The 26900-nt window shown below is 40.4% G+C and overlaps 3 protein-coding genes across 3 annotated transcripts; all 3 read right to left on the bottom strand.

Annotated features, from left to right (window-relative positions):
• Positions 1-9042: 9042 nt before the first annotated feature.
• On the bottom strand, positions 9043-16041 carry psat1 (phosphoserine aminotransferase 1). The gene is made up of 9 exons (XM_080766061.1): positions 15865-16041; positions 14217-14277; positions 13728-13797; positions 12894-13099; positions 11900-12072; positions 11179-11348; positions 10680-10808; positions 10354-10491; positions 9043-9446 (listed from the first exon to the last, which is right to left on the bottom strand). Exons 1-9 carry the CDS (start codon positions 15919-15921, stop codon positions 9344-9346), a joined length of 1107 nt encoding a protein of 368 aa, XP_080622187.1. The 5' UTR covers positions 15922-16041; the 3' UTR covers positions 9043-9343.
• A 1020-nt stretch (positions 16042-17061) lies between these two features.
• Positions 17062-21379, bottom strand: kiss1rb (KISS1 receptor b; the record flags this gene model as incomplete). The annotated part of the gene is made up of 6 exons (XM_080765691.1): positions 17062-17244; positions 17788-18026; positions 18689-18824; positions 19621-19745; positions 19976-20105; positions 21350-21379. The coding sequence occupies 6 exons, from the start codon at positions 21377-21379 to the stop codon at positions 17062-17064; spliced, it is 843 nt and encodes a 280-aa protein (XP_080621817.1).
• isca1 (iron-sulfur cluster assembly 1) lies at positions 21072-26631 on the bottom strand. The gene is made up of 4 exons (XM_080764994.1): positions 26487-26631; positions 23625-23678; positions 22865-22970; positions 21072-22706 (listed from the first exon to the last, which is right to left on the bottom strand). The coding sequence occupies exons 1-4, from the start codon at positions 26565-26567 to the stop codon at positions 22558-22560; spliced, it is 390 nt and encodes a 129-aa protein (XP_080621120.1). The 5' UTR covers positions 26568-26631; the 3' UTR covers positions 21072-22557.
• Positions 26632-26900: the final 269 nt, after the last annotated feature.

Raw genomic sequence — 26900 nt, 5'->3', positions numbered from 1 at the left:
TCTTGATTACTATTCTCATTCCATATCAGCAAGTAAATAAATTCAAGGATTTTAGAATTAATTCTGATGTAACATATAGTAGGGTTAGGGTATTATGGCTAGATGCTGGTGATGCTGCGCTCAATAAGTCACACTAATGCAAATAGAGCTCACCCTATAGTATTATATGTTCCCATATCCGAATCCTCCCTTTAGATAAGAGGCCTAAGGTCCTGACCTACAGTATATGCTTTATGGGGGCCGGGGAAACTGGTAATAAAGTATTCAATCAATCAAAATGGTCAGGATTGTGGTTGAAGTTAGTGTTGAGGCAGCCTCGGAAACCCAAGGACCTGAATACAGTCTTTCCTGACACATACATGTAGGAAGAACGTAGCGCACACTTTCTAAGCAACCAGGCAGGCATTATCTGGCTGGGTGGCCAGTCTGTTTGTAAACCTTATGCATACATGTAGCTAGCTAGTATGTGATAATATTATGATATCATCAAACAACAAGGTAGGCACGCCAAAGGGACAGTTTTAGGGAGTCCTACAAGTAATACAGGCAGAAAGACAGATACAGGCATACAAGGACGCAGAGTTGGATCCCTAACGCATCTGACCCAGGCCCAAGGGTAAAGTTCAGGGGGGCCTACTGGATATTGGACCAACTGAAACCTGACTCAGCTCACGAAACTACTTATTGAGCTCCCTAGTCCCCATAAGCTAAATACAAACCTGTTAAAATTAAAGCCTTAATTGGTTGTTGGTGGCATAGTCGAGTAGATAATTTATTGAGTATCCCCTGTTTCGGCCCTGGCTGTTACACATTCATATGAATGTGAATACATGCACAGGCAGCTGTATCTGAAGTATGCATTCCATGCCATGCGCGCACACACACACACACACACACACACACACACACACACACACACACACACACACACACACACACACACACACACACACACACACACACACACACACACACACACACACACACACACACACACACACACACACACACACACACAGTTCACACCTTCAGGCAATTAGTCTTGGCCCATCACGGTTTGCCTCTTCGTCACACTTAATTATAGGTGCAAATTGAATTTGTCTTAATGCACTGTTGCTGGTCTCTCTTCATTCAAGAGCCTGTCAGGAATCGGATCACACAGAGATTGCCAAATCATTGCACACATGGTGATGTTTCATTCTTATTGTGAAAGCATATAATTTGAGACCTTATCTCTGTTCAGCACTGACATTTCATCTGTCTTTAGAAGGGCCAATCTCTAACTCTGGGTATTATTATTAATGTCAAAAGAATATCTTTCTTTGTGAGGACAGAAATACACTGTCTAGACATAAAATACAAATGGGACCATAGTAGATCACTCTATAAGCTATTTTTAGGCTATTTACAAGTGCTGTAAAGTTGACCTATTCTGCCTCTGCATCCATCCATGAACGATGCAGTTATACTCAACAAGCCGTTTTGAGGAAGCAATCTGATTGGTTGAAACAGCATTATTTTTGCACGATAAACTCACCTTGGGCTAAAAACAAGTTGTCTCAAGACACTTTACAACCAACACAGATCCACCCAGAGCAAGCAATATTGCGACAATGGTAACGAAAAACTCCCCTTTAGGAAGACACGTCATGCAGAACCCAGTCATGTAGCTAAGCCTATTTGAAATAGCCTACCTGTACCATGGCCACGAATGTTCAACACACTTCGACAACGCACTTCAACAATGATTCCTCAGTCTCTGCAATGAGCGGCAGCTGTAGCAAAATGACAACAGAGCACTCAAATCAATGGCACTAATGAATGACACGGCTAATTGTGGAAACGGCTTGTTGCTCTTTGGTTTAGATAAATACTCAGACAAGTGAAGGGCTTTAATTATCCCCTGCTTGTTTGTGCTCGCGTGGCGCTGCTGCTACACTCGAGATGCCTGCCGGATGAGATGAGCTAATTAAGAGTGATTCTCCCCACTCCGTAGTCATTAATAACATAACAGCAATTAAGACGAGCTGGTGGAACACGGCACATTTGGTGCTAACAAGATTAGCCTTGCGGAGCCATGAGTTTAGGAGAGACAGAGGGAGGGAGGGGGGGGGGGGAGAGATCGAGATAGAGATGCATTGAGAGAAAGGAAGGACGTGTGGATGTGAGTGAGATGAGGGTAGGTGTATTATACTGAATCCTTTAGACCCAAATGAGTAATGACCTTGACCTTGGGAGATGAAGAACCCACATAGTTGCAGTAATGGGACGTCGGCATTATGGGCAGGCCCCCTTGGGAGCCTACTTGATGATTGATTGATTGGAAAATGTATTCACAGTTTGTACAGTGAATACATACAGTACAAAAGTACAGGTCTATACAAAATCTGCTACGACGATTAAACCAGAAAGAGCACTAAGACTTGTTTACGGGGTCCTCCATTTTCAATCCATAAGATTCAGTCATTGTTTCCAATCGTAAGGCAAGTTTATAGGTGATAAGAGTGATGACATGAAGACAAATGTGAGGCATTACAGTAACAATGACATTGACCTTTGACCTTGGCCGCAGATTAGAATTCTGAATCACAAACTTGTTCAAGCTATCTTGGTAGGTAGTTAGTAGCAATAGGGTAGTAGCCCGCCCCAGCCTGATCTTATCTGACGATAAGGGAAATATTAAAATGCTAATTTGCATTAAAATGACATTAAAAATTAAGTTAATGTTTTGCGCCATGCTGGGTGGTGTGAATTGATTGATTGAATTGATTGAATACTTTATTCCTCAGATATGTAAACAGTACAAGGTACAGTCCAACGTCCTGAGGACTTGTTTCCATTGTGGTCCCATGTGTATTCAATTTATCAGCATAAAACAATCACACAATATAGGGTAGAATAGGGAATGTATTTACCTCCCCTTGTGGTTTCCTGATAGATGGATTTCAGGCCTGTTTTAGTTTAGAAAGAAACCCATGTTTGTTCTATAAATAGGTTGTACCCGATCATTGTCACTCCCTCAGTATTGTGCATGACTGTGGGTGTCACTCACTTTGGAGCAGTAGTTAATAGTCAGGTATGAGGGTATTGAGGGTGTTGAGGGCTGGAGCTTCATAGTTGGTTATTCAATTAATGTCTGGAAAACAGGGATTTCAGGATGCCTACATTCCTACGCTATGCATTGTTTATCATTGCACAGACTTGTGTTTGTCCTGTCCTGGACATACAGGTTTGATTGATTGATTGAAATATGTATTAACAGTTTGCAGAATTACAGTACATTTCAGCACAAACTCAATACAAAGACTGTTAACTGTGAGCCGACGACCCAATAAAGCATTACACTTGTTTACAAGAGGGTCCACCATGTTCAAATCATCAAAACATTTAGAGTACAAATAGACACTAGCCAACGAACAGAAATTCATCATAAAGGAGTAAAAAAGGGAAAATAAATATAGTGAGGGGAAAAGGGGGTGAGTGGTGGTGGGGGGGGGAATTCAGATTTTACGGGGGCCAGTTTCGAATTGCAGCCGTCCGTAGGTGCCCTTTGAGAGCCTTTTTGAAGGAGTCAAGGGATTCGCATGTCTTAATGACTGTTGGTAGGGCGTTCCACATTTTGGTGGCATAGGAGTGAAAATAATTTAGTCCCTTGTTTGTGCTGAATCTGGGTTGCACTTGGTTTGTTGCACTCCCTCTGGTGTTGTGGGTGTGGACTTCTTTACATTAAGGAAGTATTTAGACAGGTAGATGGTGATTATACCGTTCTACCATGAATTCGGCCTGCGAGTCATCCAGCTCATCTCTGTTGGAGCAGCTTTAGAATTTAGATGTTTGCATATCAGCCAAAAGTGGCTTCTCCGTACGTTGTCTTTTCTGCACAACAATTCCAGCTCACCTCCCCCGCTTGAAACCCTATCAGACGACCCAAAAGTGTTTGTGAAACCACCAACTCTACATCCTGAGCCCTCCCACCAGCACACTTGCTGAGCACGCTTGTATGCCCAAACTGTGCAGGCCATCCCGCGTTTATACCACGCTGGGCCAAACCATGCTCAAAATGGAAACGCAATTGGGTTGGTTGAACACAACAACTGTGTTCAAACGTTCTGTGGTACAGTGGAAAAGAGTTTTCACACACACACACACACACACACACACACACACACTACATGGAATGTAATGACCAAAAAAGGTGAATTAGTGACTGAGTAATAACAAGCGATGCAATCTCTTACCAGTGATCCAGCTGTGTAACATGTCATAAGTAATGATGTTAGTACAAATATAATTTATGAAAAACTACTACTACTACAGTGAAGTTGTTGTGGGCTCTGGGGATAATCATGACGAAGTACCATTTGAGTGGGCAAAACCTTACATATACTAAATTATACTAAATTGTTTATAGGGTCAATATAAGTAAAATAATATAGCATTTCCATATGAGTATCTTTTTATATTTTTCCAAAAAGAATACAAACAGCCAATAGCATATTACAAAATGATCCCCCTCACTGGGGAAAATTCGGGGAGGAAGAACGGGCAAGCACCGGGGTGAGTTGTCCAGTATTCAAACTAACCACTTGAACGATACCCCAGCATCCCGTCTGGGTGTATCATTTCATCAGATTTACAAGCTCACAACGCATTTTTAGCGAAAAGATTTTGTTATAGGCGGAAAAAAGTACAGAACGCAACTCAAGGCCATTTCAGTAAGACTACAGGGTTTAAGTAGTTCATGCTTCACTGTGCAAGGATGTTACCATTCATCAAATTGAACCAGATTGAGTCCTCCATCATCGCATCTCATCATGGCGGAAGGGGCTATGATGCGAGGAAATGACAGGAGTGAGGGTCACATGGATGGAATAAATGAGAATCAGAATTTGGCCCATCTCTCTTTAAGGCACATCTCATCTGAAAGGATGATTGTTCTACAATTGGCTACTTTGTTGTTAGACCAACCAGCCAATGCTGTAACTTCCTCAGTAACTCATTTGTGTTTCTAGAGCTGGCCCCACTCTTGTGGTCCAGCCAAAAAGATGAAAAAGAAATGGAGCCAGTGGAACAAATTAAGCATGAGACGTGAAGTAAGCAAGTAAACATATGTTTTACAGTGAGTGAGCTGACAGAACAGAGAAAGACGTGGGCTGAGGAAGAAGAGATTAGAATACAGAATTCCTGCACTGGATACAAACAGAAACAATTCTTTTCTCTTTTATGCATGACTCACTTTCAAGTTCAACCAATATAAATGAGACATTTGCAAAGGACATTCAATTACATGAGCTCACAGAATAATGACATACTGTAGGCAAGGGAGAGATTGTACCTCTGTGAGATCTGTCTCTTGACAAGACTCAATCAGCTGCACTAAAGCCCGCCTCAGCTCCCTCTGCCTCTGTCACCCTACTTTTGTGTCGACTAATCTCCACTGTAGGATGTAGAGGAGCCATTTGATATTGTCTTCCCCGGTGTTTTTCATTATCGCCGTCTTACCACGGTCTGCTGGTGGCATTACCTTGACATTAGTGGGCTTGACAGGATGAGGATCACCCCACAATCCTGTCACAGCCTCCCATCTCTGCAGCAACCTTACTAACGTTCCAAAGTCCCTTTGCCCATTTTTTTCCACCTACATTTTTTCCACCTTCCTTCCTTCAACAGGGCAATTATTCTAGCTAGGTCTGAAAAATGTGAGTGTTTAACCTGTTTGCTCCCCACTGTCGGAAGCAGTTGTATTTATGCATCAAGTAGAGAACTTACATTAGGTCTCATCTTTGTGATAGTTGCATCCATTTTCCATAGCTTGCTCAGTTAAAAGGGCATTTTATTATTGTCAAATGCATTATTTGGATTAAATTGCATATTATTCACTATATTGATGGATTGATACTGTACACACCATGGATACCCACTGTTAAAGGCTATAGCTGACACTGTACATAACATCTGTATCATATTCACGGTTGCATACTGTCCATTTATCCATTGGCAATAGGATACTATTTATACTTTTATGCATATATTCACTGGTGATAGATAGTACATTTATATGAATACTTATTGATAAAACATACTGTACATGAATTAATTCAGATCATGTGCAGATGTGTTTTTACGATAGCCACTCTTATGTCCAGCTTTTGGTGTATGTGCACAACCTTGGTCCTACACAAACATTAAATCAATTTTGAGTGTTCATGTAAACACAAACGTTGCGTAACACAAACATTGAAAACGAAGGTGAGGACGCAAATTCTGATTGGCCTGAATGAGACGATGTATGATGATGTACGATAAGATCGCCCCCTCACTCACTTCACACGGGTGTGATTTTATTATCTTCTCATTCTACCTCTACTGTATATTCTGTGTGGCCTTCTTTCTGCTGTTGCTACTACACCTCCTGAATAGGCCCATGGAGTTTGATAAAGGTTTATGTCATCTTATCCTATTTTATTGACAAAAACAAGAGAACGGACTATAACACATAATAAAGTACAAGGAATAGAGAAAAACTGAACCGAAAAATAAAAGCTAGAAAGCACCACTTTGGGTGCATCACTTTATCCATTGATTTTTAAGTACTTATTCCTTCACTCCCAAAATGACTTTATTTTCGATCAATTACATACCCCTTAATCCTTGAATTCATGGAGATGTCTTTTCCTACCAATTATTGGCTCAGAAATGTGACAAAAAATTAAATGTTTTGGCTTCAAGGGTTATGTGTAATTGATAGAAAATACGTTTTTATTTTTTGGGCCCTGGGGCGGTCCGTGGCAGGACAGCTGGGCCCCTCTTGCTAGACTACAATAATCCGATTTATGCCAATTCCTTGGTGTTTTAGTAATTTTAGATCAACTTTAAATTTTAGTTTATTTGCGTGATTTAGTCACCTGGTCTTTCCCTCCCCCAACAAATTATAAGTCATCAACTTATGGGCTAATATGTCCCCATAATAAACCCCATTCAGAATAACCAAAATTGGTTTCCGAGCCAAATTGGATAAAAATCTAAAAAACTAAGATCTTTTTGAAGACTTGCTGCTAGACTACTACATTTCGTGGTCGAGTGAGATCCGTCAGACAGAGTGAGAAATAACTGGAGGATATATCCCTGTTGGAGGGAGCCAAAGTTCATGGTTAAGTAAGTGTAAGAGTGTTCCAATTACCTTCTTACTGCTGAGGAGACGATAAAGACTTCCAATTCCCTAAAACCAAAGTGACCTTGCACCAATAGTGGCTGTCATATAGATGGGTGAGAAAGCTAGCAAAGAATCCTATATGGAGACATGAGCGAAACACAGAAAAGGATTAACTCAGACAGAAAGCTATATAATTCCAGTCGGTCACTTAAACATCATGCCTTCCCATTTGTGTTAGCATGACTTTACATTCATCTTAAATGACCATCTTGATGACCACTGTATATATATAACAGTGGTCATCAAATAAAAAAGATCATCGCTATGGGGTAGACACACGCACACACAAAGCTGGGCATGCATAGGAGGGGCTAGTGCCCCTCAAAAATAAAATATGTCTGTACATTTAAAATAAACTAATGATCTACTGTATGAAGGAACTTAGCCAAGCAACGATTAACCTTTTGGAAACTGATTTTTTTTTCTTTATTAATGATGAAGTTTTTCACCTTTTCATTACACAAATATCCCAATTTCCTCCCTGTATGTCACCGCTGACCCCTACTGGCTGGTCTTGGAGAGGCTGCCACTATAACCTCATACAGTAATCAGTAATGTAAGGACCACTGATTGGAGGATTCTGTATATGCCCACTTCTTACATTTGTTTTTTGAGGGCCCCTCCTATATACAGGTTTAATGTTTTTTAGTTCAATGTTTGTTTTAAAAGCGCCATTGACAATGAAGGGAGAATTTACGTCACATTGTCACTCATTACATCATATTGTCTCTTTATTGTTAATGGCATTTCATGTTTGTGTTGGCACCGTTTGTTTTACGTCACCATCACCTAATCAACATGAGTTAGACTTTAATATATTAGTGTGATTTTTAAATTCAAGAGAGTCCAAGGAGTGGGACATAGGCTACCTAAAACATGCAGTACTGACTTGATTTGGTAAAGAAATATAATGAATAAGGTCCCATCTTTAAATAATAAAGCATTGAAAGGGAGAGGAAATTACCTTGAAAATTCCTTTTGTCCCTTTCCTGCATGCCAATGATTTTGCTTTATTTCTCGTTGTCATTGCTCCTGTGTGACAACATTCTGTTGTCAGAAGATGGGAGCAGAGCACTTATTAGTTGTGAACACCATCTGTGGCGAGGAGTAATCAGGAATGCTGGAAAAATGCTGTGTGCTGCGGTGCACGTTCATACATGTGCGTACGTACGTGACATGTGTGCAGTCATGTGGCTGCACTGAAGCCCACAGTGAAAAAACAAACTTGAAAGTGCAATGGGGGGATAATCAATGAAGATCTTCAAAACATGCTATTGCTAGCAAACATACTAGACATACTACACTTTCAACAAAAAACTAATTCTTGACAATCACTGCCACCTACAGCAAAAAAAAGGTAGAGGATCACAATTTTCAAGAAACCCTAGGCCTAGATTAGAATGCATCAGCACTAGAAAATGCATCAGTTTGAAGTCCCAGGCCTCATTCACACGTACCAAACACCAATCAAGCAAATGTTTGCTCGTTTTTTTGGGCCACCACAATGCTTTTCCAATGGGAGTCACATGGTTTGACCAAACATTTGTTTGATGAGGGGGGAGGGGCAGAACACCACCAGCAATCAGCAATCAAACACAAATGTTTGATCAAACCATGTGACTCCCATTGGAAAAGCATTGTGGTGACCCAAAAAAACGATCAAACATTTGCTGGATTGGTGTTTGGTACGTGTGAATGAGGCCTCAGTATTCACCTTTGATCACCAAATTGCAATATATGTCAGATAATTAAGTTGTATGGCCATGTGTTGTGAATTATGTATGATTATACAGTATTTTGAGTGACAACTGAGAAATAAGTGCACAATGTACTACTAAGTTCGATTTTATTGGAATGTAAATATACTTTAAACCGGTAAAACAATCTATGTACATTAAAGCGACATTAGTCAACAAATACAGTTCCTTCTACATCAAATTAACATTACTGATCATGTAGTGGTTAATTATTTAGTAGCTAATTTATTGAATAAAGTGTAAACATCTTAGTAGATCAAACATGGATCCTAAACTTTACCGTAGTGACAGTTTCACAGTATGATAGACCAAGTAGACAGACCTTTACGGGAAAATTCAGGTGTGCAACAAAACATGTTAGCATGGTCTGGGTTTACTGGTGCTCCTTAAGGAATTCCTTCATGTATATGGCCAAGGCTCGGGCATCATCCACTGTAACAGCATTGTACAGAGATGCACGAATTCCCCCACACGACCTGTAGGTGGAGACGGACTCTTTCACTCTGACTGCTTTGTAACAAAACAATGCAAAACTAATTTGTATTCAGCAGCAGTCATTATAAACAAAACACCAAAACCAGCTGATGAATGCAAAACTCAAAAGCCTCAAATGATTGTAAAACATGGACTAGTTGTGGCAATTCTACCTCTATTGTTATTTTGAAAAGATTTAGTGTAAAATACACTTACGCAAACCTACACTAACACTGAAGTTAAGAAGGGGTAAATTATACGTCAACTCTAAGCATACTGTACATACTGTGTACTCATTGTAACATTACCAGCCTATTCCCATAACTTTAGCTGCAGGAGATAGCTGGAAAGAAACTATAAGCATAATTGCCACAGTACAACCTCACCAATCATTTTTCAAATGGTTCCCTAAATAAAAGCACTGGTTACCAAACACTGGGTCGGGACCCATTTGTGGATCGTGGAGACATTTTTATGGGTCACTCTTATTTTTTTGTTTCCTAGATAGTTTCAATTAATATGACGAAATAAAGAAAAAAGCTTCCCTAAAAAAGGAAGTAATTTCAAGAATAAATAAAAGAAAAATCTAAGAAATTCCATACATTTGAAAACAAATGTTTAAGAAGTAGTGAATGCAGGTGATCTACACGCTCTCATGTGAGCTTGTAGATCTGATATTTTCACTGTTTAGGTCCCTGGCAAACATCTCTCTTTTGGTTCACAGGCTAAAACGTTTGGGAACCACTGCCTACAGTATGTGTGTATCGAAATGTTGAACAAACAACATTAAACAGGTGGAGCGGTGTGGCTTTATTCTTTTTTCTATTCGCCATTTGTCCAACACCTAAACTCTGAGTAGGACAGGCACGCACAATCAAACTTTCCCCGTGTGCAAGTTGTAAACCTCACCTGTGTCCTTTCAAAGAGATCATGCCACGTTTGGACGCGCCATCCAGGAACATTTTTTCCAATGCCTCGTCCCCATCTTTCTTCCCCACACGAAAAGGCACGTTCATGCGGCTCTGACATGCCATGTCAACTGGACACCTGTGTAAAAAGGTTCAGCAAGCAACCATCGTTTGTTGCTTGTGGCATTCAATTTAAATCATTATCACTGCAAAAGATATTCAAAAATGTCTCAAAATTCATGAAGGTTGCTAGCTTTCTTTGACCCATCGCCAGCACAGTGATGAATCTAATATGTTGCTGTATTAAGGAAGGCATCCGATATTTACACATAGAATCCATTGGAAGCGTTGATGATGTCGTAAATCAAAGAGGACTTCTGCTTGTTGAGGGCCTCCATGGCAGCTGTTCCTCCATTGTTCTTGATCCACTCCAGGACCAGGCCCATGATGTAGATACTGATCAACAAACATACAGCATGTCATTATGAAACGGTATAAAAACACAGAAACATGAAACAAATGCCACTTTTCCAGTAAAACCATGCGTGTCGTTTCCCCCCTTTATATTTTTATTTATTTTACCGTATATAGTTGTTTGTGTTTAGTTACCCAATTTTCAAACCATTGAAATCTAGAAAAGCCATTACATTATTTAAAAAAAAAAACATGCATGGGCTTCAATCAGTACATTTCCTGAATAACGTACTTTTTGGTAAATGCATGGGTTTGCAACAATACACAAACGTGTAAATCAAAACGAGGTAATATATGCTTCAATATCAATTAATGTAAAGATGCTAACAAAGAATTAGCAGCCCATGGGTACCTGAAACAAGGGGGTGTGTTGTACAGCGAGTTGGTCTCAGCTTGCACCTTGTAGTCCAGGACAATGGGGCACTCCTTCAGGGAATGGCCTAACAAATCTTCTCTTACGATGACCACGGTTACACCAGCACAGCCCACATTCTTCTGAGCACCAGCGAAAATCAGCCCATACTATAAAAGAGTGTAAGGACACGCACCTTAATGATTAATAATAAATGGAAGGATCATTATATAAGCTTATATAAGCATGTTATGAGTTAACCCATTCTGACCCGAGACCAGATTCTAACGCACAGAAGAATGGTGGTTCTTTAACGCATTTTGACCTGAGATCAGATTTAAAAAATGTCTTCTAAATCCTGACAGTTTTCAAAAAATAGTAGACCTACAAGCTCGTAGCGCGCCACTCGGTGGCGCTATGAGCTTGTAGATCTGCTATTTTTCAATAGTTAACCCATTGTGAATTCAAACAACAAAAGCACAGACCAGCTGACCTTGTGACCTCCTGTGTAAACTAAAGGACACCAAACTTTATTTTGGCCCCATAATGCAATTATAATCCATTGTGGTAAAGTAAAAAAAGAAAAAAGCTTAACCTTGCCTTTGATTATGACCTTTTGAACCAAAAGTTAACCTCTCTACGAGCCAATAAACATCTTTACAGACAGCTTTCCCTTGGCTATATATATAATATGTTCACTGCCATTCTAATCTCAACTCACCTTCGACACATCCACCGGTCGGGAAAGGAAGTTGGAGGACATGTCGCTGACTAGAACAACTCCTTTTGTGTCAGGGACAAAGTTGTATTCCACCCCATGGATAGTCTCATTACAGCAGTAGTACACATAGGAGGCTGTGGGGTTCAGAGTCCAACTGCTTGGGTCAGGGATCTCTGAGTGAACAGCAGTACAATGGTCACACAACAAAACAATGACTATTATCTTGCTTTAGTTAAATGCCATATTTTACTTGTACCCCAAATCCCTGCTAACATTTCTGCTTCGTCTTATCCTTTTAAATTAACCCAAGTCACTCCTCATGCTAAGTGCTAACCATAAAAAAGAGACTCTTACTAAAAAGAGAACTCGAGATCTTTTTTCTGGTCTGATGATGTCCATCATGTGCTAATGGTCTTTTTCTGAAAATGTAGAACTTGATTCATTTGAATGCTTTAGTATTGGTTAAATATTCATAAAACCCACAGACAGGCGTCCTTTGGGCATGTGAAAAAGCTTTCAAAGAAAGAAAAAAACCCCACAGAGAATTGCATACATTTGTGAGTTGTACGATGAGGTGTAGAGATTAATGAAAAAACATAAAGATGAAATATGGAGATACACATTGTGAGCTTGAAGATTGGCTATTTTCACTACTTGGGGGGGTTATGTGAGTCAGTCACTGATGTCCTGTACACACAAGGACGTCAATAGGCTGCAAGTGGATGCCATTTTGTTTCAATCAGAGACTGCCTGAAGGTAATTTAGGTACTTCATGCTTTCAAAGAATGTCTCGTCTCACACAAGCCCAAGTAGCCAAAGTACTAAAATACTGCTCTTGGAACTATGTTACCACAATAGTTACATTTACCTAAACTGTAAGCTTGCAATAGCAGTCCGTGGCAAACAAATTCCCCAAAGCCTCCTGTAACATTAAACTTTATACACCGATGTGCAGTGCCGTACAGTATATAAACCCACAGATACATAGACTTACTGGTGTAGCTGTCCTGCTTAGGGTGGACAATGTTAATCTTGCCATATTTCTCAGCTTCTTTCGCCGCTTTGGATGACCAGATGCCGGTCACAATGTAATCAGCACACTTGTCCTCCTTCAGGCCAATCAGGTTGAAGGGAACAGCACTGAACTGTGCAGATCCGCCTCCTTGCAAAAACAGTACCTTATAGTTGGCGGGGATGTTCCTGTGTGCATAAAACAATACTATTAATAAGTGATTGTGCAGCATGTTAATAATAAACATTGTTAATTGTATCCGTTTTGGCACATCCGAAAATGGCCGTCTGTGAACCAGAGGTGAACCATGCAAGATGAAGACTAATCTTGCATAGCCAGATGACCAAAGATCTCCACCTACTGATACGTCTGGTGACATTAAATGTAGTGGCTAGAACAGCGTTGAGTATAGCCACTGACGCTAACAAACCTACGGCGCCGCTACACCCACTGCTTTGAAAACAAATACCACTTTCCCAATATGAAGGACAGCCCTGAAGTCTTTGCATTGGTTCAGGTGTTTGTTTCTAACTCCCAAAATGTACCCACCCCGGTTTAGCCCCTACATTGAATTTAAACGTGACAATTTCACAGATCATCTGGTTTAGGCAAGATTAGATCAGAAACGCCAACAAGTTGACAAGATAATCAGTCTGGAATGTGGGCAGACTAGGAACAATCTGTATTATAGGCCTACTTAGTTCCACGCTTAGGGCACAAGTGGTTAATGTGCAGATCAAACAGAGAACATGGATTATTGTAACAATTTTTAAAATAACTAAATACTAATAATAATAATAATAATTAAATACTCACAGCAACTCTCTCAGAAGGTTTTCTGTTGTGTTCAGAATTTTGTTGAAGTCTGATGATCTGTGACTCATCTCTGTATTGTACAAAATTAATGATATTAATCTTTTTATAATGTATGGTTTCATTTCCCCTTTTACAGTAGCATCAATCTTTCATTTAATGTACCTATGGATGTAGTTAAATGCCACCAATAAGCCATTGGGGAGTTTTTTATTATTATTATTTTCACACAACAGTGTCAACCTGTGAAATCTGTAGCCTACATTGCTGACAGAAACAAGAACATTTCTTCAACATTTCTCAACAGTCTAATAAATATAGCTCTGGACAGGAAAATATGTTTCCAAGCACATGCTGATGAGATATTGAATGTAAGGCAAAGCACATTACAATGCATGCACATTACAATACATTGCGTGAATTGATACACTTATTGATAATCAATAAGCTACACCAGTACTCGTCTTGAACATGTCTCTAGAAAATAATTACCAAGAACACTAATCCCAATTCCACTGTAGTTGATGAGTTCCTTCTGCGCTTGCAGCAGCACCTGCAATTACAGAGGCCTGTTAACTTAGTTAATTAGGCTATTGCAATTACACATTTTACTCTACTGTGTATACTATTATATGGATGGCAATGGATGGTACATTGCCACAGGGAACAGGAGTGACAGCACGATACAGGAAGAGTGGGCACTTCAATGGAACATTTTTCAAAAATGTAAAAGAAAGAAAAGAAAAAGAAAGACTTTGGAAAATGGTCTGAAGTAATGTTAAGTATACACTTGAAAATGCATGGCACATCACTATCAGCATTTACCCTTCAACTTATTGTTTATACAGATGACATTGTAGAAATATAGAAATATATGATATCATATAGCGGCCAATCTTCTGGTTACCAACACAATTACTACAATCACTCTTATTATATATATAATGCTATACATTGCTATTTAAAAGGACTATCTATATTCTATAGCATGTAGCAACCGCACACTTGGGCTGTGGGTAAAGCACCGGTACCAACACAAACAGTGAAAACACCTAAATACTGTGTTTCTGCAATACCACCACACTACTAGTGGCTGATACTGGTACTAAATGATGGGTAAAATAGTTTTGTTTGTTTCATTATCGGAGTACTTATTCCACCACTGTGTGAAAGTTTGACACTCACTGACATTCTGACAGGCATTAGGGTGACCAGATCCAAACTGTTCATTTGAGGGACACAATTATCACGTGTGTGGGACAGGGCGGGGTAGTTGCTACTGAATGCCTTGATGTTATATAATTCCTGGCGTCTCACATTTTATTTAAAAATGCTCATTTTGGTCATGGGTGGTATGACCGACATGGTTCTGTAGCCTAGGATATTTCTCATGTTATTTCAGATAATTTCACAGGAAAAGAGACAATGAGAGAGCTTTACAACAGAAAGCCAATAACTACAAAGGCTTTTTAACACTGGTGCCTGGCAGTCCCAAATCTCACAATGTGGGACAGGGTCTCAATTTGTGGGACGCCTGAAAGGTCTTGGAAATGAGGGACTGTCCTAGCCTGGTGAGGACTGTCCCACGCAAAGGGGGACATCTGGTCATCCACAGGCATAGTTGAAAGCGTTTTATCCTGCCATCTAGAGGGTGCATCTAGCGAGCACAAAAGCATTTTCCACATGAATGAATGAGGCTGATGCAACTCAACACACTGTTTCAGCAAATCTGGAGTTGCAAAGCCGACACCCGACACTGCTTTTGCATGTCATGTCACTTCATATCATATCACAGAAATAAAAGCACAAAAATACAATTTGCAACGCCTATAAACTTGTAGAAGTCAACTTTCGATATTATGTCGAATACTCTTTTGGTAAAAATTTGTTACTTTGTACGTCATCTCACTGTTTTTATCGTACGAAAAGCAGACAAAGCATGATCAATATCAAATAGAATTTTCCGCACAAGGATGGATCTGCAAAAAAAAAACATCTATTGGCTTTAAACATAGTAGGTTCTTCAATGATTTACGGAAATACAGTCGCACTGAAAAGTGAAAACGTCCACATGTGCAACACTTGTAGTTGCCTTTCCTCCATCCAACTACTATTCACCATGATAAAGTTAGGAGCTTACGGATTGCGGTAGTTTTGCAGGTCCAGCGCCAAAGTTGATGGTTTGTTTCTGCTCCATGGTGACAATGGTTCGTTTTCTAGTTTTCAGTAAGGTCGATATTGCTGCTGTTCGACTTCGTGGTGCGAAAACTGCGAATGACTCAGATTTCTCAAAATCGCTTTCACTGTAATTTAATGTTGTGTGTGCTGAGGTAGCCGAGAGAGTAAAGGAGGAACCCCATTTCTCAGCCTACTGCATCTGATTGGCCAATGTCTCCAGTGTCAAGACAGTCTGTTTACATTGTTCATTGGTGGAGGACGGATATGATTGGCCCACGCAATAATGTGATGAGAGAGAGAGAGAGAGAGAGAGAGAGAGAGAGAGGGAGAGAGAGAGAGAGAGAGAGGCGTGCGTGCGTGGCTGCGTGCGTGTGTGTGTGTGTGTGTGTGTGTGTGTGTGTGTGTGTGTGTGTGTGTGTGTGTGTGTGTGTGTGTGTGTGCGTGTGTGTGTGTGTGTGTGTGGGGGGGGGGGGGGGGGGGGGGATGTGTTACCCAAAATCTTCAGCAGTGAACACAATATCCAAACAGAAAGTGTCAATATCGTTACAGGCTTTGTGATATGTAAGAATCAGAACAGGGAATTTTGATCAACACAATTTCTGAATGTTAGCAGTGCAGGCTGCAGCACTGCAGATGTACTTCATTTTGATGCCAGTGTTGCCGCCCGGCATAGAATGCCATGTATCCGACATGAAAGTAGAAATTGTGTGTTCATCATACAGTAGCAGTCGATTCTAGGGCCACAGCCTGCACCGTCTGCACTGCACTGTCTGTGTGTATGGTTGTACTGTTGTATTGCTTTGTGAACTGTATTGTACAATTTATCTGTGTTGAGGACCCCCTCTAAAATGAAATGCGACATCTCAAGGGGCTTATCCTTTCAATAAAGGTATATAACCAGCACTACAATTATGAGACAGTGTGAAAACAAAACCTAAATGACCTCCAGCTACAGAATAGTGCCACGAGGCCTACTACAAACGCCACGTACGACGAGCCCTGACTCTATCACCAGTAGAGCAAATGTAATTCAATGTTGATTCAAACTGCTGTCTCACGCCTGCAAAACCAAACATCTACTGCTCAGCTGAAAATGGAATCTCCCCTAGGCCATTCTAGGCTACAGGCAGGCTACACTACTACACAAACAGAGACTCTTCTAGAAGAGCAGTGTATTAGAGAGAGTCACCTTATAGAGAACATAGCTGCGGAGGCCAAATGCTTGCAAGAGGATGCAGACCTGGATGGGGCCCCAGCAGATGAGGAACAGGACCACAATCACCACCACCATGCGAGAGACCCGTGCCCACACTGCTGCTGTGCGCTCCACCTGAGCTGTCACCTCGCACACGGGACGAAGCGGGAGGGTTGTTATGCAAACCCTAATATAACTGAACTGTTCTATAATCTCAGGAGCAGTGGGATGCATTGTGAGCTTGTAGATCTGCTATTTTAATTTACACTGCCACGCAACAAGGTATAAATCATGCTTTTGAACACATAATTTTCAAAGTGGGATGCAGCCCCCAGGGTGCTATTTTTATTTTCTTCTTAAAATAAATAAATCATAAAAAATAATAGGTTTATTAAAAAAAACAAATTCAATTCAATTAATACAATTTGTTGTGCCTAAATTGGCTTGAGCACTAAGAATGTTCCTAGACAGCTGTTTAGACAGATGCTGGGTTTGATGTTTACCTGGTAGGCCTATCACAGTTTCTTTGTAGCACTAAATTGTTTTCTTTGTATGAATTGTAAATTGCAAATGAGTCAAGGACTCTTCATATTGGAATTCATGTCCGTACCAAATTACTTTTTTTTACGTTTTTACACAGACCAATTACATGAATATTTATTCTGATTTCTCTGCCTCTCCATCTCGTACCTGGTAGTTGCTGTCCGTGGGCTGTATACCGGGCTGACCCATGCGCTTCAGCATGAACGCATAGCAGGCTGTGATGGTGAGTAAGGGCAGAAGATAAACAACCAGGAAACTGTAGGGGATGAAAGCTCTCTGGAGATAGAGCGAAGGGAAGGCCTCGCTGCAGTATGTCTGGGGCCCAAACCAGTAGCCAGCCTCCAGACGCTGGTATCGGGCCACAGGGATTGACAGAAGTAGAGAGCCTAAAGTTAACAGTGGTTTGATTAGCAATTTGGTACTTAATCCATAACTGCACAACAGTGGCACTTTCATATTCATACAATTTAGGTGATAAATTGACCACCGAAACGGTGATTAGTAAAAACAGAGAGATGTGTTTGGGTGAGCGGTGAGTATAGCTTATCACCGCAGCGTGACGTCATGTTGTAGTTTTCGGTGGTCACCTTATCACCTAAAACTGGAGTATGAATAGGCCTTTAGGCTGCCTCAGAACACTGCACGGTTTGTAGCAGTCTTGGTTTGGGATGTGAGTTGTTGGGTATTGGTGTCGTAGCCTGGAAACCAGACGAATCTGCCAGTGCAGTGATATTAGTCTGGTCACATGCCAGGCTATGGGTGTCCAACCATAGGGATGCAAATGATACTGTCCTGTAGTCATCATGATTAATTGAGATTATGTAATCGCCTTCATTTATATTGTTTAATTTACAGTCTTAATAAGTCAATAACCCTGAGCAGATGAATCCTTTATCTACCGCCAATTATATAAACTAAACCAAACCTCCAATTGTTCCACATGCATTGAATGCAACCAACTCGCTGTATCTCCATTGTGTGATATAATTTAAATTTAGCAAACATTCAATTGTTGATCACAGAGATGTACATTTCTACAGTACAGTACCAATCCAGATATATAAGGAAATGGCCATGGCGATGCGTGGGGTGCGATGTCGGAGAGATTGCAGAGGGTATACTGTAACATAGCAGCGGTCCACGCTCATGGCAGATAGGGTGATGCAAGTTGCCTGGGCTGTCACCTAGATTAGAACCATAGACTGTATTAGAACACACAAACACACACACACACACACACACACACACACACACACACGCAGGTATAGCGCAGAAATATACACAATGATTAGTCTTTAGGGTGGTTGTGTTCCATTTGATATCCTTCTCCTATCACAGCAATTCACAAATCTTGCTGCTGTGTTTGCACATTGTTGTACTTCGCCCAGCAGATATGGGAGTTTTTTGTCATTGGTCATGTTTTCAAAATCTCTGTGTGTGTTTGTAATCTGTGGTAAGTAGGCTATGTGTCTCTGATGTCTTGGTACAATGGAATGGACAGATGGTTAGGAAGTGTAGCTTCATTTTGTGTGCAGTGGGTGCATAGTCTGTCTTCTCTCGGGATACAGGTCTGCCTATGACGGCCTTTCTCGATCGCGAGACTGTGCTCACTGAGTCTGTACCTAGTTAAGATTCTTCTTTGTTTTGGGTCGGTCACGGTGCTCGTGCTCAGGTATTCTGCCACTGTGTATTCTCTGTTTAGGGCCAGATAGCATTCTAGTTTACTCTGCTTTTGTGTTGCTTCTTTCCAATGTGTCAGATAGTTTTCCTTTTGCTGTTTTATAATTTGGTTTAGTCCAACGGGTTTTCTATCTCGTGGCTCTGTTTGTGTTTGTGCCACACACACACACACACACACACACACACACACACACACACACACACACACACACACACACACACACACACACACAATCTGTATATTTACTAGCAACAATGAAATTGTGTGTATGTGTGTGTGTGTGTGTGTGTGTCTCTCACTTGCTGCAGATAGTTCACCAGTCGACACATGAAGTCTCCAAAGACCCAGCTGGGCAGTGGGTATAGTGTGGCTGTGAAGGGCACACAACACACCAGCAACAGGATATCTGTTGTAGCCAGGTTCACTACAAGAGAACAGAAGTCCTCTTTAGACAGACAAATGCATTAGAACTTCACATGCTCCATTTTCAGAAGTGTTAAAAAAAAATCACTCCCATAATTAGTTGCATTTGAACAACTGCAGATTTCCATGCATGTGCAAACCTCGCTGAGGCATGGTCAAATTCATCTCTAAAAGTTGTATGACGTAAAAAGAAAATGGTTGCATTGCATGGGTGCAGGATGGAATATATACCAATATAAAAGTTGGTGACAGTCTTCATCTGTTGTTGTTTGGTGGCCACATAGATGACATGGGAGTTGCCTACAAGGCCAACCAGCATGATGACCCCAGAGAATGTGGGCACCAACCAGCAGGGGTGGTCCTTTCCCCATCACGGTTGCAGAATCATTGCATACAGAACCGTTGGCTACAGCATCACAGTCAGGATTGCCACTGGCTACTAAATCCTCTGCCATCATGACAAATCATGAGCCATCTTCTGTAACAACACGTTTGACATTTAAAATCAATGTCAAAGCCTGTGAACATTCTAGGTCAATCTATCTATCAATTGATCGTATCTATACCTACCTACCTAGATTAATAACTATACACGTGTAATGGTAAACTGGTAATGAAATAGGCTATTATACCAATACAAATACATAATTCTGGACATAATTTTTTAACCCATTTCTATTTGATTACATTACACTTCTCTAGGTCACACGAATAATAATAGAAATACAATAAATAAAAACATTACTTTACCTTCAAATGTTTGAAGTGTCCATAATACTTTGGATTTTGTTAATTTCCTTATTTTGGTCAGTTTCTGGTCAGTTAAGCGATAAGCAGACGTCGTGTAGACTGCCCAGTCAACTCTCTATCGCAGTCTCAGGTCTCAGATCAAAGCTCTGCCTCAGACGATCACAGCCCCAGGAGGAAGGGGAGATAGGGAGTAGAGTACAAAACCTATTTCTGCATTTAACTGGGAATCTGTGCATTCTGAAAAGTCTATGAAAACCGTTTGAGGTAAAAGTTCCATCAAAAAGTATTGAAGGTATCTGGTCTCAGCTATGTAGGAAACAATTAAATTGTTTTGAATAAATGTTTTAAAGTTCAATACAACTACCAGTACCATTGACTGTAACAGGCAAGGCAGAGATATGAAAGACTTGCAACATGCTAATAAGGTCAAATTGTTTCTGTTGAAATGTCAAGATTCTTGTCGAGTGACACTTGAAAAGGTCAAAGTATTAACCAATTTAAACCTAGTGTATCCTATACGTTGTTATACCTTTCATGTCGGGAGCCGCCTCTCACAAAGCTATGTTCCACTACTTGGTAGAAACTTGCAGCCACAGTTTGCTTTATTAAGCCATTTATTCTATATAAGTCACATCAACTGTACATACATTGCAAAAGTCTACACAAACACATAGTTCTGGCTTTGACTGAGCAAAGAATAGAAAAACAAACCTCATTATTTGAGGGATGTTTTTTTTGTGCGTTATCTTGCGGATTAAGTGTCATTTACATCCTTTATATACACACTTAAATATATACTCTTTCAAACAATTCAATAAATTACAAACTCAAACCAACCCTTCCACTTTTGTATACAGTGAGTGCATTATACTCTGTTTCTACCATTTTGTCTACCGTGATGTCTTTCAAATTATTGTAATTATTATTGCAGATATATTATTTGGTTTGTTGATCCAAATAAACACTAGCAAAATCCACTATTCTTTTGAATTAGCACACTGGTACTTGAGGGGCATCAATTCAAAGTACATCATCGCTTGTTCAAATTTCCATGTTACGGTTGTAACTTGTAACACTGTAAAGAAAACTCACCCTTTACATATGAAATGGTAGGCAATAATAAAGAGAAAACGTCAGGTCCCTCTCACCCATCTCTCGTTTAAAATGTCCCTAAGAATAGCAGACGACTATAGATTATGCCATCTGTAGTATGAATCCATCTGTGCATCCATGAACCATGAACATATAAACAAGTTGCTAAAGGATACTTAAGTCAGAAGCTGCAAATACAAGGGCCATACCAGTGTTAATATCATCACAACATTTCCGCTAATAGAGCCCGACTGATGCCAGCTGTTTGGGTCTGATGTTGACCCAACTATGGAGTGTCCTAGAGTAGAAGTTTTTTTTTTTTCCTCTGTAATTTCATTAAGAAATAAAGGAAAAAATCTAAGAAATTCCATAAATAAGAAAACAATGTTTACGTTTTTGAGGATTTCCTATAATGACCCAAAATATGGACACCAGGTTGAAAGTGCTTATAAACCGGAGCACATCAGCTGCATACAAATGTCGTCAAACAAGTCAAATAATGGCCTGTATATCAGCCAAATAATGGCTCTGGAAATTAGACTGGTACGGTCATTTAATGCAGGGGTGACTTTTCAAGGTGACAGGTGGCACTCAGGCATTGTGTGTGTGTGTGTGTGTGTGTGTGTGTGTGTGTGTGTGTGTGTGTGTGTGTAAATAAATCATACTGTATATTAAATTAGTCAAAGCATAGCTAGCTTGCTGTTTTTACAGAAATGGAAATTCAAAATATATATTTTAAAGATATTTCTTTAAATATATTTTTGTTAACAGAAATGACAAGCGAATGACAGCTTCTGTTTGCCACTTTCAGCAGGGGCTGTAATCTGTCTCAAGACACTATCCACAATACATCCCAGAGAATGTGACGGGTCGAACAACAATGTCTTTTATTCATGCGCATCCAGGAGCGAGGAGTGTGGCTGAGGAGGGACTTGGGAGGGACTGAGGCTTCATCGTCACAACACTCACACTCAGATATTGAAGCTTTCGCCGCAGCCACACGTGCCCTTTATGTTGGGATTGTTGAAGACAAATTCACTGGAGAGCTTTGAGTCCACATAGTCCATTTCAGTTCCCAGCAGGGTCAGCTGGGCCTTCTTCTCAATGAACACCCTCACACCTGTGGGACAGTCACCACAGTAGTGCTGTCATTAATCTACCGGTACACGTTTTGAAAAACTCAAAGCAATGAAGGTCAACAATAAAATAAGTTGTGAAGAACTTTTTCAGTGGATGTTTTATAGCGATAAAAAGGGCACGTTTCAAAACGTGTCTCACCATCCTGCAGCACTTCCTCGTCAGATCTTTCCCGCTGTTTGGTGTAGTCCAGTGTGTAGGTCAGTCCATTGCAGCCTCGTGTCCTCACCCCCACCTTCAGACCGATCTGGAAACAGAGTTAATGCTTGCATTTAGTCCATGTTAACCATTTGGTCTACTTAAAGTAAACCAACAGCAGCTATACCACTTGACCCCCAGCATACCTACTCTAGGGGGAACATTCGCCCCAAAATAGCAGCATGTTTTGAGCTTGTAAAACGGAGGACAGTTGTAACTCAGGTCTGTCTTTTTACTAAGAATAGAGGGTTTTAAGTGGTACTGCTTGAAAAATAAACATATCAGTTTCGCCATGATCTGTACTCCAGTAAATGCCATATAGAGGGGAACAGAATGTCGAGCAAACCAATTCGGAAACTTTCAATCGGATTTCCAGAGAACTTACTTGAAATAATGGCACGTTCATCGATATCATCTTACCCCCATTTGTAAGGCTAAACTGTTCTTATGCTTTTTGGCTAAGACTTCCTCAAGCTATTCTCATACATTAGCCAATATAAAGATAAAGATTTTAGCTAAGGATCAAATTAGTTTTGACAGTGGTACTATCAATGAGCTCCTTCAATAGCTTCAGTGGCAGAAGAGAGCTCTTTATGGGAGAGGGAACAAAACTGTTGATTCCACATACAGAGATAGAATGATGTGTGGTGAACAGTACCACAGTGGGAACAATGCACACCTCTGGAATATTCACTTCACTCACATATTCAGGCTTATTCTCCAGCAGCGACTTGATCTTGGTTACAGCGGATGGAGTCTGAAAAAGCAGCAAGAAAATGTTAAGCCACTTAAGCCATACAGTATACTTGTGTTATACATAACATTATATAAGTTATTGGAGAAAATAACCCTATGAATGCTGTTTTTGAACATTTGTTTTATTTATTTGTTTGCCTATAATGACATGCCCAAAATAGGAAGATTGAAAAGTGATTAACATTGTTTACAATAGAGGGATAAGTAGGAATTGTGCAGGTGAGATTTACTCCATTAACATCTAAGGCCTAGATGTTAATTGAGTAAATCTCACCTGCACAATTTTTTGGCTATGAAAAGTGTGCCCTGGCAGAAAAAAGGTTGGGAAACACTGATCTAGGCTACCACATTCCAGGACATGGTCGATCACAGAAAATGTGGACTAATGTTCTACATGAAATGGTCCATAATCATATCATAAAGTAGCACTTAAAATCCCCTATATCTGTGTACCACCATAACTGTACTACAAAGCTTCCCATTCATCACCATCTATAAACTGCATGACAGCTCTCTTCAGAAACATTCAAGACTATGAGAAATCAAATGACACTAGCAGAAGGTTTTGGAAGCTCAGATAACTTAAAATACTTGATCATCTATAACACAGTTTAGAATTTGCATTTATATGAGTTGAAAAACCATGTAGGCCTATATATTTGTTTACTCCCACGGTCACTTACAAATTTCCCTTTTTAATGTTACTGCAACAAGTCATTGTTTTATCATTCACTTTTATTATTGGTCAAAATAGAAATTCAAATATTCATTGGTAGTTTAACTTGTGACCCACTTCTGGACATCCAAGGGGTCCACCGTTATTAACGTTGCAAAGGACGGGGCGGTTGTTGGCTAGGTTATGGCCATCAGACTATGCAAGTCAATCCGTCAGCAAGAGGGGCTTCTACAGCCTTCTTCCATGCAGTAGATTTAGCTTGGATCATGTGCAGCAGCTTTAGAGGCATGGCTTCCTGACAACATGGCAGAGCCTACGAGAGCGTCTCCATTTAGCAAGGACAGAGGGCTTGTATGGTGGAGTTGTGCATGAAGTCCTGTACTAAAATGCTGCTACAGCCGTTCATGTCATGTCATATTAGATGCACTTACGTTACGTATAGCCCTGTTCTTGGTGTTTTATATCATAATAAAAGAAACAAGGTATTTGGGAGATTGAGGTGAATTGTGGCAGTGTTAAAAGTCAATGCAACTGACAAAACAATAGACTGGCTGGATTGTGTACCGCACAGGGTTTATTTTGAGGAAATAGCTGAGGTTTCCTTGGTTTGTGTGGAAATTTAACTGGGAAACAACTGAAAAACCTGAGTCACAGACAAATGGTGAAATCTAAAACTCAGCACCACCACCACTGTATTGATAGGTTACCATGGAGAATACATTAAAAATGTTTGATGTTGGTTACACTCATCTTGTACACTCGTTCAATTAAAATTAGTTTATAGTGTGGATGGATACATTCTAGAAAAGCTGTTAAAATCCTCACTGATCATCGTTATTGTGCATCACAATTCAGCCAATTATATCAAATGTCTGCATTAAACTACCGATACCGTCTGACATACTTAACTGACATCAATTTCAGGTCAAACTTAACTGACATCAATTTCAGGTCAACATGAAAGCATAACTGATATTAAATAGTACATAGTGGTACCTTCAGTATTCCATAGTATACCTACTACATAACTAATAGATGTGATTGATTGAAGTATTTATTAACAGTTTGCAGAATGCGTACATTTCACATGAAAGCACAACTAAATACAAAGACTGTTACTGTGGACGACACACTGATAAAGTATTACACTCGTTTACAACAGGGTCCACCATTTTCAATTCATCAAAACATTTAGAGATGTACAAATATACACTTCTATATAAAAAACAGGAAAGCATGTAAGGAGGTAAAAAGGGAAAAGAAACAGGGCTACAGTAAGGGGGAGGGGATTCAGATTTCACGGGGCCAGTTACGAATTGAAGCTATGTGCCCTTTGAGAGCGGTTTTGAAGGAGTCAAGGGATTAGCATGTCTTAATGGCTGTTGGTAGGGCGTTCCACATTTTGGTGGCATAGGAGCGAACTGAATTTAGTCCCTCGTTTGTGCCGAATCTGGGTTGCACATGTTTTGTTGAACTCCCTCTGGTGTTGTGAGTGTGAACTTCGTCGACATGAAGGAAGTATTTAGACAGATACATGGGTATCTTGGTGGAGTACTGTAGCGAATCTTGTGGACCAGACCCATTGCAAGATGCTGTACTCCGTCGTCAACCCTAAGCCAGTCCAGCCTTAGTAGCCCGACCAGTTTGTAAATATAGTTTGCAAATGTAATAATGGCACAAAGGCTGGTAAACGACGCTACTGCATGGTAAGCGGTAGCCCCTCTCGGAACCCCCTGGGTCAGCCCAATCCAAACCGAACCGGGGTGGTCTGGGTCTCAAAAATGTCAGAAACTTCAGTACCATTGGGTTCTGCTTGTAGGGCTAGGTAAGCGGGCGACTTGGCACGGTATAATTTATATAAGTATGAAAAACTGTAAATACAAGCTGTAAATACATACAGTACTTGCTAGCACTATTATGTGACTGAGCGGGGCTGAGCTTAGCTCTGGTCCATAGCCTTCTACGATTAGAAGCAGTAGAAGGCTATGGACCAGAGCTAGGCTGAGCTTAGTCAACGCCTCAACAGAATGTTAGGTAACTTTGGTGTGTAACACCACGCAGAGAAAAAACATTGACAGCAACAGCATTAAATAAGACATTTGAAAATGTACTGTAGATGGTAGAATAGTTTACCAGGGTTAATGCAGCTCTTGTTGGTAGTATCTTCCTTTTACTGACCGCTCGAACGGTCGCTCGCACCATTGAGGCGGACATGTTGATCTATATCATAAACACATTAGCTTAGAGGCTAACCTTAGCATAACAGTGAACTGCGCAAGGGCACGGGATGACAAGCGATGGCCAGCCTACCAGGCGAATAAGCTGTGTGGATAGGTCTACAGTTTGAATGACGGATGTTACAGCCAATGAGTTTACAGTATAGTTATATAATTGTTTATCTGCAAATAGGACGTCAATCGAATTTGCATCGCCCATTTGGTTCCCACTAGAAATGTCTGATAAGATGTTGGTTCCACTTTCAGACCCCCTTTCCACCGGTTGGTTCCCAATGGGAACCGGTTCAGTTGTTTTTGGTTCGTCCATGAG

This window comes from Protomyctophum bolini, assembly GCF_963924005.1.
Source record: "Protomyctophum bolini genome assembly, chromosome: 6".
Taxonomy (NCBI): Eukaryota; Metazoa; Chordata; class Actinopteri; order Myctophiformes; family Myctophidae; genus Protomyctophum; species Protomyctophum bolini.
Note: the sequence above shows the minus strand (reverse complement) of the source record. Positions and strands in the feature narration are given on the sequence as shown.